This window comes from Aythya ferina (assembly GCF_964211825.1).
Source record: "Aythya ferina genome assembly, chromosome: 17".
In the NCBI taxonomy this organism is placed as follows: domain Eukaryota; kingdom Metazoa; phylum Chordata; class Aves; order Anseriformes; family Anatidae; genus Aythya; species Aythya ferina.
The window spans coordinates 1,721,896-1,737,554 of record NC_140316.1 but is presented as its reverse complement, the minus strand read 5'-3'; the positions used below and the strand labels follow the sequence as shown (position 1 = coordinate 1,737,554).

The window sequence follows — 15,659 nt, the reverse complement described above, 5'->3', positions numbered from 1 at the left end:
CCCTGCCTGGCACCTCAAAGGGCGCTGCAGCGCAAAAATCGGGCTGAAGCTGGGGCTTAGGCTGAGGCCCGCGAACCCCCCTCCCCGCCTCCGTCCCTGTGGCCGCCCCGCGCCCAGGCACCGCCCGCGGCCCCTCCCCACCCCACCGCCCTTCCCCACCTCCCCTCACGCCCCGCCCCTTCCTCTCCCACTAGCCCCACCCCTCCCTCGCAGCCACCTCTACCGCCGGCCCTCCCACCCACGTGACACGGAGCGACAGCCACCTCAACCAATGGCGGCGCGCCACTCTGCCCCGCCCACCCCCCCGCCCACCTCCGTGGGGCAGTGGGGAAGTTTCCTCAGGCTGGGCCGAGCCGGGCAGCGGCTCCGCGGCGGGGCCGGGTAGGGCCGTGGCGGTCCCAGGGGGCGCCGCCGCCGCCATGGACGAGGCGGATCCGAGCGAGCGGAGCCCCTTGCTGGGCAGCGGGGAGCGCGGGCGGGCGGCAAGCGACGCTTTCCACGGGCGGCGGGTGGCGTGCGGCGCCGTGCTGCTGGCCGAGCTGCTGGAGCGGGCGGCCTTCTACGGCGTCACCTCCAACCTGGTGCTGTTCCTTAACGGGCCGCCCTACGGCTGGGAGGGCGCCCAGGCCAGCCAGGCCCTGCTGCTCTTCATGGGCATCACCTACCTGGTGTCGCCCTTCGGCGGCTGGCTGGCTGACGCCCTGCTGGGCAAGTTCGGCACCATTCTGCTCAGCATGGCGCTCTACCTGCTGGGCATGTTGGCCTTCCCCGTCATCGCTGCACCGCACACCCGGCAGGGCCTCTGCGGGGACATTCCCTTGTTCCCCGTGGAGAACTGCTCCTCTCCAGCGGCCAACACCACCCCCGTGCCCTGCGCACAAGCGGGAGCCACCCGCTACTGTGCCGCCGCCACCTTCGTGGGACTGGTCCTCGTGGGGCTGGGCGTCGGGTCGGTCAAGGCCAACATCACCCCTTTTGGGGCGGACCAGGTCGAGTATAACTTGGTGGCTGCCAAATCCTTTGTGGGTGCTGGTGTGAGCCAGGGGATGGGTGGCAGTTATGTGGGGAATTGCCTTGGTGGGGTGGATGGTGTGCCAGCTGCTTCACTGCTTTGTTGCAGAGGCCTGGAGGAACATGGATTAGCATGCCTCATTCCCTGTGTAATGTAGGATGCTGGTTTGTACCCTGCAAGATGTGATTTTGATGGCTTTGTGATGGCTGGTCTCTGGGCTTCTGGTTTCCTTGGAGCTCCAGAACCTGGTTTGACTGAAGACATAACCATGTTGAGAAGTTGGGTTTGGTTCTTCGTGACCGCTAAGTACATTGTTGATTATCCTATGTGGTAGAGTTTGTACAGAGAGAACTTGATCTCACAGCTCATCACGTGAAATACCTGATACACATTTTAGCTTTGACAAAGATAACATGGGCCTTTTGGAGCAGTGGTCAGAGGCCTTTCTCATCCTACTATGATAAATGAAGGATAGAGATCAAACAAACATTTTTCAGCCTTAAGGTATCACTCACTGTGCCTGTGAGTGATGTCTTTGTGCAGGCTAATGTTGTTCCAGGTGACAGGTGGGAAGATGCTCTCCAAGTGGTAAAAGTATTAATGCATTACTAAAGCTGTTCTCATAAGGACATGTCCTGTCAAATAACGTTACCCGCATCCAATTTGGTGATACCATTCATTGGATCATCTCTGTGGAACCAAGTGACTTTACAGAAAAATGCATAACAGACAGGTCATGGTTCAATATCATCTGGAACATGCTGTTGTGTGTTTTTTTTAGTCTTATGCTAAGGTAGTATGCTGGTGGTGGGTGATGATGTAAAATTTCTGCTTTACAAATTGAGAATTTCAGATGCTTAGATACTGAGTAGCTTTCCCAACAAAAACATTCTTGGTGGCAAAGCAAGGAACATACCTCCACTTCAGTTTGCTGGCCCACTGAGTTATGGTTAGTGCAGCTATCAGAAATGCCATGAAATTCTTTGAGGGGCAGGATCTGCCACAATCTCCTTGCCAAGTGTCCCTCTATGCTCTGTCGTGCAGTTCACACTTGTCATTCTTTGGCATTTCATATATTATAGATTCTGAGGTTCTGAGTAAAAGAGTATATAAATGTAAAACATTATTGTAGACTAGAATTGTATGTCCTCAGTGTATTGGTTCTGTTTACGTGTAAGCCAGCATGAGCCCTTCAAGTGAAATAGCCTTGATACAACTGTATCTTGTAAGGTGTTTTTCAAAACTGATTGCTTATCCTTGGAACACTTTATGAATGTTAAATGTAAGAGAGAAATAATGGCAGGAAGAGAGCAAGGGAAGAACTGTTGGCAATGGAGATGTAGCTGTTATAGATGGGTTATTTTATTTTGTTTTATTTTATTTTATTTTAAGTCTTTTCCCTCAGGATTGCATTGAAAGCAGTTTTTGGCTAGGTTTTCAGATAATTCACAGTGATTTATGTAGAGTGAAGCAAAAGAAATATTCCTTCTGGTTTATAATCACTAGTGCTCTGCCAAGGACCAGATTTTCCCCCTTCTTTGTTTTTCTGGCTTATCTATTTTAAAACGTATTACAGCATACCATTTACTTTGCTGTGCAGTTTTGGGCCCCCTTGAGTGGCTTTTGCCTGCATAGTAATGTAGCAAACTGCTGGGTAGATTGCTGAGTATATTGCTGAAAATAATTTGTCCCCCAGAGTCACGTTCTTGGGAGACCAGAGTACAATGCAAACATGTTTTGGTTTGACGCATGCTGACAAGATTTGTCCTAGTTCCCTTAAATACCAGACAACAAGAAATATTATCACTTGAATGTTAACTGACATTAACTAGCTTTCAGATGTTGCTAATTGCACTTCATTGCTGGTCTCTTAAAAATTACTATGTAAACTTTTCAGTTTTAACTGATAATATATAATTAGGGTGGAGAACCAAAAAGTAACAAGATTTTATTTATATAGAATAATAACTCTGTGGAGATTTGGAAACTGGCTTCCAATACTTATCTTCATCTTCAGTTAAAATTGTGTGGTTGCCTATCTCCTTTTAAATGGATGCATTTAGAAGTGCTATTATGACTAAAAAGACTTACTGGCAAAAGTCACTTTATTGACATTGCAGTCAGTTTACCAAAAGCAGTTGCTGCAAACTAGGTGTAGGTCAACTTAATGGAGTTCTGTTTCTTTCCTAGAAGTTGCACACAGATCCAACATTTGGGTCTAAATCTGAAGTGATGGTTCTCAGAATAGTGTTTATAAGCATGTGATAAGTACACCTGACACTTGCCAGTTCCCCTTTTGGACGAGAGTGTTTTGTAGTCACTTCCTGTTCTGTGTAGCAGTTTGTGACTTGTTACAGTTGGGAAACATCTGAATATGTTCATCCTCATTGTTGTGAAAGCTTGTTTAGCTTCAGCATTGAAGCCAAAATCAGTAGTGGACTACTGGTCTAGTATCACCTGTAACCACTGATCTAACAATAGATGAATCTGTTCTGGAGTTACGATGATTATATGATTATGGAGATGCTAGTTTTAACACACAGTATTTCTCCTTTCTAAATTTCAGAATTAAATGTATCAGTCCAGAATATGCCAAAATTCTTCAAAGATTGCTACTTTAACAGCAATGGGTTTAGTTCTAGTACAGTCAAAGAGAGTAGTATTGGGAGTTGCTGATAAAAAGTCTGCTTTAGAGTGATTTTCAACTTTTTGGTTTGTAGAACTTAGGTTTTGCAGCCTCTGAGGAGAAATAGGGAATCCCCTATAAAGAACTAAAGGTCATTAACCACAAGTTTCTTTTTTGTTGTTATTTAACTTCTTACGAGTCTGGGGACCTTGAGGAATCTGCAGGTAACAGTTTGAAAACTGAACTCGTGGCATTCACGTGTGTAGTACTAATTTGTTTCCACAGATGTGGCAGTAGTGAGAGGAAGCAGACCTGAAATGTGGATTGGCCAAATTTTACTATGAAAATTTAAGATTTTGTTGCCATCAAACAGTAGTGTAAAGCTGTTACTGAGCTCTCTTCAGTTGCTCTCCAAGAACAACTGGTGAATCACTGTATGCTTGTATGGATTCCTAGCTCTTTACATAAAAATTGGAAGAATCTGTGTAATGGAGTTTTAATATTAGAGCTGTGTGATATTTTGATGTCAAGTTGTAACAACTGCTTTGGTCAGTATGTGGATCATATCCCAAGAAAGATGTTGGTGTTGAAAAATTTGGGAGAGGGGTAACTTAGCAAGTGATCATCTTCTAAGTCAGAATAAGGTCTATGTACTAATGTCAGGGCAGCTGTGCCGTGGAAGTTGCTGTTGGTCAGGTATTTTTAATGACTGTTTTCATCAAGTGTTGTAACTAAAGATCTAGTTACCCTTCCTCTGTTTTAGCTGTGTTTAAAATTTTAGTCACGATTGTAAGATGCTAGCCTCATATCCTAAACAGGTTTGCAGTGTTGCAGTGCAGCATTACACAGCTGGTGTGTCCTCTACTGAAAGTGGCTGTAAATAACCCAAAGATTACACAACTCCCATAACACAGTGTTCCAGGCACTTGGGATACTTTAGCATGAGACCTGGTAATTGCATCTCATCTGACCATAATCAGTCTAATGTAAGTGTTTTGTATTAGAAATTTTGGCTTTGAGAACTATTCCTGTACTACTTTGAAATCCAATGCCGTGTAGATCCCAATTACAACATTCATTATGTCATGGTGATTCTTCTTTCTGCATTTGGCTTAGCTGTATGTAAAGGTTAGTTATCAGATGTATGAAGAAAAATGCCTTTCGGACAGTGATAGTATCAAGGTTTAGGTTAGACATTTTTTTTTTTTTTGCAAAAGTCTTGGTAAATGTCTCCAAAATAGCAAGACTTTTATTTCCTTTTTAGAAGCCCATCTGAATGCAGTGAGCAATGCCAGCTGGTCAATAAGTGATAATGCAGCTGTGGCCAGAAGACTTACAGTTAGTCTTTTATTTTATTTCTTTTTTTTCTTGTTGTTTGATTTTTGTCTTTTCAATTCATGTTTACCCTATCCTTGGAAACAAGAGAATTCAGAGCAATTTGGATGCTCATTTTACGGTAGAATAGGTCATTCTTTATTTTAATTGAATTAGAAGCACTGCTGGATTGTCCCTTACTGTGCTTGGAGAATGGTGTGCTATCTCATTTCACACCCATAGGTGTGAAAGGTTTGAAGAATGCAGAAGAGTTAAATGGAGGTAAAGGACTGGATATTCTGCAGTAGAAGATGACCTACATAACTAACAGCTGTCCCACACTGGTATAATCTGTGGGAAGTGTCTGAATCTGAGCTCATGTGTAAAATAACATGCTACCTAGAACAATTAATTGTGTGCATTAGATATTTGCTAATGTTCATTTGAGTCAGGGCACCTTTGAAACAGTTTTATTACAATGCTTTTATTCAGTGATAGGAAGTATAGCGCTCCAGCCTTGGCATTTCAATGGTGTTGGCATTTCACTGATGTTAGAAGTTTGACTGAAATCTAAGAAGCTGACCTTTTTCATATCCTTTATAGTACTACTACTGACCTGAAGCTGTTTTGTTGCGATGGGGATGAAATCTTTTAAATGTGCCTATTTTGACTTTCAGTGCAGGGATATGGAACCATTAGCCTGCAGGACAGATTTTATTCAGGACTCACACCATACCTGTGCTCCTTGTGTGTATCACTTCCCTCTTGCAGCCGCTGGTAGGACAATAAGAATATAATGAGGCTGGTGGTGCTCATACCACAAGGACAGTGTTGCTATGCTTGAGCACAGAAGAAATTGAGCAGAGGGAGGGATATATTTTTCTTTTTGCTTGGGTGATTGAAAATAATGCATGCAAGCACAAGGGGCAAAAGGAGAATTCCTGCAGTTCTATGAAAAATGCCCATCCTTGATAAATAAAACTAAGATTACAAGATGGTTTTCTTTTTCTTGATTGCTTATTAAAATGTGCCATCTACAGGATTAGTAACAGAGAAATAAATATTTGTTGTTCATTCAGTGAACACTTGAGAATAAACAAATCTATCGTGTTGTCACACAGATCGTGTAATAGCCAAAGGGTAACTTGGAGTAGACCCCTGTAAATGTAATGTAGCTGTTATTTTGGGTAGACAATAGAATCTTTGAAAGAAACTATGAGGACTGTCTTAACTCCAGTGTTTCTTGTGAGATGACTTTGTAGCTCTTCCACTTTGACAAATTACTCCCAATGGTGGGATTTTTATTAAGTTGTTAACATTGGTCAGTAAAATGCCACAGTGGCATTTCAGGAATGGTTGTGATGTGATTTTTAGTGTGTATGTATGCGTTGATAAGGAAGCAGAAAATGAATTCTTTTCATCGTGGGTCTGTGGTGTGTTTGTCCCTTGAGCACTGTGTTCTTTTTTGGTCATCCTGTTTTAAAAAGGATAATGGAGAAGGGAAGGGAAGGTTCAGGGAGGAGCAACAGAGATTGTCAGTGGTTTCCATGAAAGGAATCCTGCAGCATTCTGTAACTTCCTACCTCTGAAAAGACAGCTACAAGGGGGATATAGCAGTAGTTTATGGAAATAATGGGTGGTGAGAGAGGGGTAGAAGTGGACAAGGGATGGGATAAAGCTCAGCTGTCTTCTCTTGCTTTCTGGAACTAGGCAAGTGAGGCTAGTACAGTGCAGGTTCAAAACAGATAAATGGAGGTGTTTTTTGCCGCTGTGTAATTATGTGGAGAATTCTGCTACAGGATGTTATGGGTCCTAAAACTGACTTGGTTTCAGGGGAAGGCTGGGCAAGTACACAGAAGGAAAATCTGCTGCAGGTTATTCAGAGATGGAAGCCGTCCTTGGTTCAGGAAGTTTGTTGGGAGCTAATAGTTGGAGGCTGGGATAATACTTGAAAGAAATATCACACTGTGCTCTATCTGTTCTTGTATTTTATAAAAGTTTGCTTTTACCTCCCTACTTGCTTTTGCCTAGACATGAGTGGGGTCATTTGTAAGAGAGGATGGAAAGTCATTTCCTTGCAATAAGTGTAAGAGAACTGAGACTTTATCATGAAGAAATGAAAAACTTAGTCAAATAGACAGTGCTCCAACTTAATTGATGTTATCAAGCTATGATGTAATTCTTTGCTAATACCTTGTTGTCATTTGGGGTCTAGAAAGAATATCTACCTTGCTGCACATGATAACTGTTAAGATTAAGAGAGAGCAGTACCAAGTTGAAATTGGAAAGGGAGAATTTCTTGGTTTTTTTGCTCGGAGATTGTATTTGACACACTAACAGACATACTTGGATGCCTAACAGTGCTATGAACCGCATAGGAATAGATACTTTAATATTTCTTTTGTTGAGCTTGGTTAAATGATACAGATGGGTTTGTGCACCAAGGAACTTGAAGCTATAAATCAGAACTGACAATGTTGAAAATGTGTTCAAGGTCTGGCAAAAAGAGGAAGGGAAACTTGAAATTAGAAGTCAAAAACAACTGATTCAGCAAGACCAGTGCATGGCACTGACTCACTGGTCACTGCTCGTGGTCTTTCCGTCATAAAACAGTGACAAACATAGTATTATGGATTATTCTATTCTAGTATTCTTGATCTTTTTAGTGTATTTCAGATTTTAACTTACATAATTTCTCTTACATCACATCTTACGAGTTATGCTGAGTTCTTGTGACTTAATTACAAAACCTAGGGCGACTTACTCTAGTCAATACAGAATAAAGAGTGATGGTGGAAACAGTAAAGGATGATTGTGCAAACCAGGAACGTGTTTTCTTCAAGTGTCTCTCCAATGAAAGTAGAATAACGCTGTTAACAGAGCTGACTTGGTAAAAGGGTTTACTGTCTCTTTTACTGCCTGATACCTCAGGCAACCTGAATTTAATTTTTTTATTATTATTTTTTTAAGGTCAGAATGGCAAGTCTTCAATTTATGTTCTGATGAGAGGAATTAGGACCGTATTAAAACTTAAATTTGGAATTTGTGCTTTAATCACCTGAGTCTTAGAAAAATAGAGTATGGTTAATTGTTATGTATATACAGTTGGAAGAAACAATTGTTGTAATACTAATAATGGATTATTTTTTTTGGTAGCTTAACCATTTTAACTTAAAAAAAAGGTTATTTCAACTTATGGGTGGATTGTGGGACAGTAATTTGAGTGAACATTGTCTACAGAAGTGATCAAATGAGATACAGTGTAGTAGAAATAATAATGGCCTTTCTGGGAAAGCTATGTAGTGTAGTCTTATGTGACTTCTCAATCCATATGCTAAACTTTTGGAAGGCCATTGATATAATGGGATAGTTTATTAAGGTGTCATTACATCAAATAACATTCTAAGCCCAAAACAGTTAAATCATTTCAATAAGACTAAATTAAACCTAAATTCTTTGTAGTGTCATGGTTGATTGAATTCTAATAAACACACTTAATTTCCTTCAGAAATTGAAGAACTTCTTTTTAATCTTTTTCAGGTCAAAGATCGGGGTCCAGAAGCTACAAGAAGATTTTTTAATTGGTTTTACTGGAGCATAAATTTGGGAGCTATTCTCTCTCTAGGAGGCATTGCATACATTCAGCAGAACGTGAGCTTTGTTATTGGATATAGTATCCCAACAGTTTGCATTGGGATTTCTTTCATGGTTTTCTTATGTAGTCAGAGTTTCTTCATCACAAAACCACCTGATGGTAGTGCCTTCACAGACATGTTTAAAATTCTCACATATTCTTGTTGCTCGAGAAGGAGACCTATGGAGCGTTCAACAAATAGGTTTGTAATGAGCTCTTTGTATAGTCTGAATTCCAGTGAATCAGTCTAAGAATTGAAATAAATTTGTTCAGACTAGCTGACAGTAAGTCATGTAAGAGAATACAGTAGAGTATGCAGTTTTTCTTCAAGAACTGGATCATCTGAGGCTTACTCAGGTGGAGAACTTGGGCCCTGGAAATTGGACTCTGAGAACCTGGGGACAAAAGAAATGTATTATGAGATCTCTGGATCTACATACTGTGAAGTCAAGTCTGCTGTTTTCAACTGAACGCTCTATCCTGACAATATTGCTCAAGTATGCTGCTTTTAAAGAGTAGTAAACTTCCTTAACTGCCTAGATATGCTTATGGGACATCTTCTGATTTTAAAAATGCTACCATGTGTTATGAGCTTTCACATATTCAGATTGTAAAACTATTCAGTATTTGGTGATACTATTAAGATCTGCATATTGCAGTGACATTTACTTATGCGTGAGGATGAGTAAGGGAAATAAGCAAACCTTTGAAATAGAACATTTCAGATTGTGCTTTCAGCTGCTACTGATCCATTATGGCCTAGTTTATTTGTAGTTAAGGATAACTTATTTTGGAAATGTATGAGCTTTTTTGTTTTTTAGAATGTGTTACAAGACCACAGAGAAGTCAAGTTTTGTTGTTCTTTAATTGTTGTTTTGTTTTTTTCTATAACTAAATCCAAATTCTTTTCAACAGTGAAGGCCAGGGAGTCCTTCAGCAATCTCGGAAGCAGAGCTTGTTTGAGATGGCTAAGCTGTCTCATGGAGGCCCGTTCAGAGAAGATAAAGTTGAAGATGTGAAGGTTCTTGTGAAGATTATCCCTGTCTTTTTGGCTTTAATACCTTACTGGACAGTGTATTTTCAAGTGAGTAGTTCAAAGGGTTACATTCTTATTTTCCATGTCTGAGAAATGTAATCTCAAATGTAAAGATTTCCTCTTCCATCTGTATTTGAAAGGTTTGGGGCTATAGCATTAAGCTGCAGTTCTGAGCCTAGGTTGTAAATATACTTTCTCTGAAAGTTTCTTTGGGGGGAGGGGAGTAACGTTGAACAACAGGGCATGGGATGGAATGGGATGGCTGTTCCATAAGGTTTATTTGCAGTTAATACTTAGTAGTCGTGATTCTAGAGAAGATGAATATTGAACAGGATTCTTCAGAACTCCAGTTCTGCTTGATTTTGTTTAATATCCATGTGTTCAATAATGTTAACCACCTTTTGTTCACATACCTGTGGCTGCATCTCAGGGATCATTTTAGTATTGTCTTAGCAAAAAAAAAAAAACACTAAATGATGATAGCTTCTGCATTTTTGGTTTGCTGGATAAAATTATTGGGGAAAGCTGTATTAGCTTACCAGTATGCCAAAGTATCTACTTTCACATTTTTTCTGGGAGCTCTTCCGCTGAAGTAGAGAGATGAAAAGCGGTTACTGAGAATACTTTTAAATAATCATTTTTTTACTTGATAATTAAACTAATTAACATAACTTAAAATAAAATCATTAAAATTATCATTTAATAGCTGTAAAAATTATATCTTAAATATTGCACTCTGTTTCATCTCGCAGTTGATTTACATAGGTCAGGGTAAGTGGAATAGATTTCATTTTTAATTAATTCCTTTCTGGTTCTTCTGTCTTACTGGGATAAATTACAGTAGCAAATATTTGGGGGAAAAATGCAGAAATTGTATTTTAAAATCACATGAATGATTCTTTCTGCACTTAGTAAAATTAAATTTAGGAGTTAAAAGCAGTTTACAGTGCTCTAATTCTTTTTGGCTTGCTATATTTGCAATTTACCTTTGGCGTAATATTTGTTAAATATAAAAAAGTAAAAACATCTTGGTCTCAGTTTGGCATGTCCAAGTAATCTAAAATCATCTTCCCTAATGCTAGATGCAGACAACGTATGTATTGCAAAGTCTTCATCTGAAAATTCCTGAAATAGCAAATGATACCAACTCTGTTCATACGGTAAGTAGGGCAAAACAAGTGGAAATTGTTTTCTTTAGATGAAATGAAAAATAAATAAGTATTGTACAGACAATTCCAGGAAGTCAAGGTAGCAGCTAAGGGTAGGGAATGACTACAGATGCTGGGCACACATTGAAAGACATGAGGCATAATACCTAGATTTTGGCATATTTATTGGTATGTGGAATTCACACCATACTGTTTTTAATGCATTCAGAGAATTTTAACTGCCTTAAATTATGGTTGTCTTTGTCCTTTAGTGGACAGAGTATGATCTTTGAAGGAATCTTCAAAATCGGTATGCCCTAAGTTTGCAAGTTAGAAGTGCAGAAGCAGTCCTAGAAACTCAGTATTAATACCCATACTTAACTGAAACATTAGTATTTGCAGATTTGGAATATGAAATACCTCATACTGATTAATCAGTATTGACTTTATCTTAAATCAGTTTGGCATATTGAAGGAAGCTTTTCAATCAATATTTATCAAAAAATGCTAGCACCTTTTCCACCAATATGTGGCAGAAGTTCTAAGCCGAATAATAGAATGTGTACTGAACCTAGCTATTAGACTGAAGTGGAAATAATGTTTAATTATATCAGATCAGGTTATATTGCTGGAAGTAAAATTGTGGCAAGTATTTAATTATATCAATCACTTCCCAACCTGTGCACCATTAAATACTGACTTTGAACACTTTTTAAAGTATTTGGGGGTATATTCATTTTTAAAAAGCTACACAATTTTGTTTACTAGGTTTGCGTGCCACAATTTCGCAGTCAAGTGTTCTATGACTTAAAAAATCTTGATGGCAGAAAAGCTCCCAAAGGATACTGATTTTTCGATTAAATACATTTCAAGATGTATGCAGAAAAACTCATATTGAAATAATGCTGGTGTTTATCTTCTCTTTCAAAAGGAATCTACATAGGTTTAGTTAGTTATTTAGCTTGTGTTTTGACAAAACTTAATTCAGAGCAAGGTCCTAAACTGAGTCCACTGAAACTTTAAAAAAAAAAAAAAAAATTTTTGAAAAAAAAATCATTTCAAAACAACTTTGCTATCTTTGCACTTGCACTTCCATGCTAACAGAACTAATAACAGACAAATTAAATGAAAAGTTGAATATCTGAGTGTTTGTTTTCCTCAGCATTTACACACTTATTTTTCTCTTTCCAGTGTCGTAGAGTGCCCTGTGGTTTGTTATGGGTCTCAGTATTTCATGAAAAATATTTTTCCCTTTGTTATATAACAGTAAAAATGAACCTGTAAGCATAAATTTGCTGACTTAAGTCATCCTTCTGCATTTTAGTTTCCAGCAGCCTGGTTGACTATGTTCGATGCAGTGCTTATTCTGGTCCTAATACCCTTAAAAGATAGATTGGTGGACCCCATTTTAAAGAGGAATGGCTTGCTCCCATCATCACTAAAGAGGATTGCAGTTGGAATGTTCTTTGTGATGTGTTCTGCATTTGCTGCAGGTAAGAACAAAACTTGGAGATCTACTTACATAGTTATTTATTTGGTAACTTGAAATAGCATTTTTCAAAACCTTCCTGAATCTTTAAATCAAGGTTGTGCAGGAGTCTTTTACATGGGATAGTTGGAATGCAACTGCATGGATATATTTCATACAATGAAAGACATTTTATCCAAAGACTTCTAGACTGGTTTGAATATTTGTGTTAAAATTGGAGAGTATTTCCTGCCTGAAATAGACTCGGAATATATCTTTTAAAATCAACTTGTAAGCCCCCTACTGTGAAAATCTTAACTAACATTTTCACATACGTAACTGACAGCATTTCTTTCTAAGCGTGCTCGATACAGAACTATTTATCTCTGACCATATTTGCCTGAATAAATGCCTTACCTTCACTGATCAGTGCTTGGCTTGCCTGAACAACTTGTCTAACATTTGGGTTTGAGGCCTTTAGTCCTAATCTAAACTGTTGTATTATGGAAGTCCATGTTGTCTGATTTGTTACCCATTTATCTTGAAGGTGAACACTTATTTATCCCCAAAAATGAAGAGGTTCAGAGATAAGTATGCTTCTTCATACAGTGTGACTTTTATAATACTTAAAACTGAAATTTTACCTAAAATCCTTTCTTTTAATCTGAAATAATAAGGTTAGGTTATTGCTGAACAAGTTTCCTCCCACTTGTTTTTTTTCTCCCCTATCTTAATGTTCCCTAATGTTTGGGAATTACTGTAGTGTAAAATAGCTTAGCTATAACACGAGAGGAAAAAGATAGCATCTCTGCTCAAATCGTAAATCAGCTGCTTTTGAGATGATTTAAAGCTGTTAAGCACTGCTGATGTGGAACTGAACACCTCTAAGCAATGCTTCATAGAATGCATAGCCTTCACCTAGAATCGCTCTAATGAACATACTGAGAAAGCATTATAGCATAAAATACATTTCAGCACTTGTAATCTCCTATCTTTTAGTGAGAGGGATGCTTTCTATGGCTATTAAGATTTCTTTCAGTGAGAGAGATAATTACCTTATTAGGCCAAGGTCACTTTGTATGTGGGCAAGTAAAGTTCTTTTAGCAAAGTCATTTAAACTTAAAATGGGAGTATTTCTCTTATTCCGTGTTACTTAAGATATTGCTACCAGCAAGAGAAGGTGATGTAAAACAGTTAAATGTCAGCTCTTTAAATAGAACTTGCTGGCTCACATAAGTGAATTCAAAACCAGCAATATCTGTATTAGTACTGCAGGGAAAAACAAAAAAAGCATATTGTATTACGATTGCTGAGTTGGGAAATTATTTTACATGACAGAATTCTTAAAAATTTCAAATGCCTTCTGTTCTATTTGTCTACAGATGTGATGCATGATTTTGTTTGATTATGTGCAATCTGGCTGGAAAATCTAACCTATTGGTGTAACTTAGCATCCATTCATCATAATATGAATTTCAGAGCTTCAATTGTGGCAGCTTTAGGGCATAGGGAGCTCTGTCTATTTTTAATGTGAGGAAAAGCTTCTGTTGTTTTTTTGCTTCATAAAATTTTTATTTTCTCGTTAAATGCTATTTGTAGAAGCCACACTTTAATATTCCTAAAGTGCAACATTACTTCCAGCAATTTCTGCCTTAGAGAAAAGTATTAAATTTTGAACATATGGAGACATTAAGATATTAATTTGCAATCTTGGAAGTATCTTAACGATTTGTTTGTGCCATATTTCCGTTTTAACTGACTGGCGTTAGTTCTGGACACCATTTAGGATACCTATTAGATTGCTTACATTACTTAAAATGTCTCAAAGTGTGTGAGTGTACAACTGATTAGATTTAGTGAACATCTGCTGTGCTTCATGCATTTTATTGTAAACTCTGAGCAGCAGTATTTAAGGTTACTCAACTGGAAAATCTACTTCATTTATAGAGTTTAAACAATTATTGCAAAAACTTAAGATTCTTTTAACTACAAAAACTGTAAGATTAAACTTGAAGCTTGGCTGTCAGAGTCTAAGAAAGATTCAATAGGTTCTAGATTCTGGAGTACTCAGCTTTGAAGACTTAGGGAAGTTTGGTGTAATGTAGTTCACAGAATCACAGAATTTTCTAGGTTGGAAGAGACCTCAAGGTCATCGAGTCCAACCTCCAACCTAACGCTAACAGCCCTCCACTAAACCATATCCCTAAGCTCTACATCTAAACGTCTTTTAAAGACTTCCAGGGATGGTGACTCCAAAGTTATGCTCCTGTGTAGCTAAATACCTCCTAAACTTGATGACGAATGTGAAACACATCAAGGATCACTAGATGTTTTGAAGACTAATATTTTTGTGTTGAATGTGTGTGAATGAAATCATGTATGGGTTCTTAACTAACTGTAATGCTTTATGTTTTAATTAAGTTCTGCTCTAAACTGTTTGTCAGCTATATTAAAACGAAAATAGTAAGAAAGCAAGCTTTATTTAATTGTATCAATTTTTCATAGTTCAGAGGGCACTGAGGTGGCGGAAGAGCTAAACAAAGGTATTTAAGGTGGGGAAGTCATCACCCAAAAATGAGGAAGGTAGAGAAAATGTGGTAGCCTGGTACTAAATTCAGAACAATCTTTACCTCAAAAATAGATGCTATTAAGGAAAACGCTTTTCTAAGTAAATACTTTTGGGGCCATGAGGTAGTATTTAATTTTCCCTCTACACCCCTTTGTTTCAGAACAGTAGACTGGAGATCTACTAGATTCTGTTACTTGAATAGATTCCTGAACTCCTATTGAATGTGGTTTATACAAAGGCAGCTTTCCATCATTTTCAATGTACTTTGTAAGTCACTTGTTAATATGTGTTCCTGCAGCCTGGTTTTCAGAGCTCTGGCTCTAGTTCCCTACAATGAAAAAGTACAGTGTTATCCTTAAAGCTCTTGATTTCTGGAACATCTTTTTTAGTTATGGCCTTAACTACAGACAATCTACAGGGAACCTTCCTCATGCTTTCCTTCCAGTCACAAGCAGGACTAATAAGAAACTGCATTTTGTGGCCTGATGTGGTTTTGGCTAAGTAGAAAGAGGCTGAAACTGGCAGGCAGTACCATGGGGGGGCCATGTGTATATAACACTGCAGGAGGTGGTGTCAGTGACTCAGCCCAGATTCTCTGCACTGGTGATGGATAAATCCACCTTACCCTTTCCAAGGGCATTCAGAGTTTGTTTATAGAGATCCTTTCTGGGTAAAGCAGGAAATTTTATTAACTATTAATTAATTCTGTGCATTTGTGTAACAGTGAGGGAAATACTTTAATCTAGGTGACTTCAGCAAAACCCTACAAAACGTCATGCCAGATTATTTGGTATTCGTTCTCTAAATTGTTGTGTTGAACAAGCTAAAACTTGTTTTATTTATATTCGCACA

The 15,659-nt window shown here is 38.7% G+C and overlaps 1 protein-coding gene across 2 annotated transcripts in view; it reads left to right on the top strand.

The window, feature by feature from the left end:
* The first annotated feature begins 349 nt into the window (after positions 1-349).
* Positions 350-15,659, top strand: part of SLC15A4 (solute carrier family 15 member 4) — a 25,870-nt gene continuing 10,560 nt past the window's right edge. Inside the window, exons 1-5 of one of the 2 annotated variants that reach the window (XM_084491641.1) lie at positions 350-989; positions 8,493-8,788; positions 9,502-9,670; positions 10,705-10,782; positions 12,095-12,263. In XM_084491641.1, coding sequence (XP_084347767.1) covers positions 420-989; positions 8,493-8,788; positions 9,502-9,670; positions 10,705-10,782; positions 12,095-12,263 — 1,282 coding nt within the window. In that variant the 5' untranslated portion in view covers positions 350-419. The remainder of the gene's footprint in view (positions 990-8,492; positions 8,789-9,501; positions 9,671-10,704; positions 10,783-12,094; positions 12,264-15,659) is intronic. The other variant, XM_084491640.1, reaches the window with a different exon arrangement.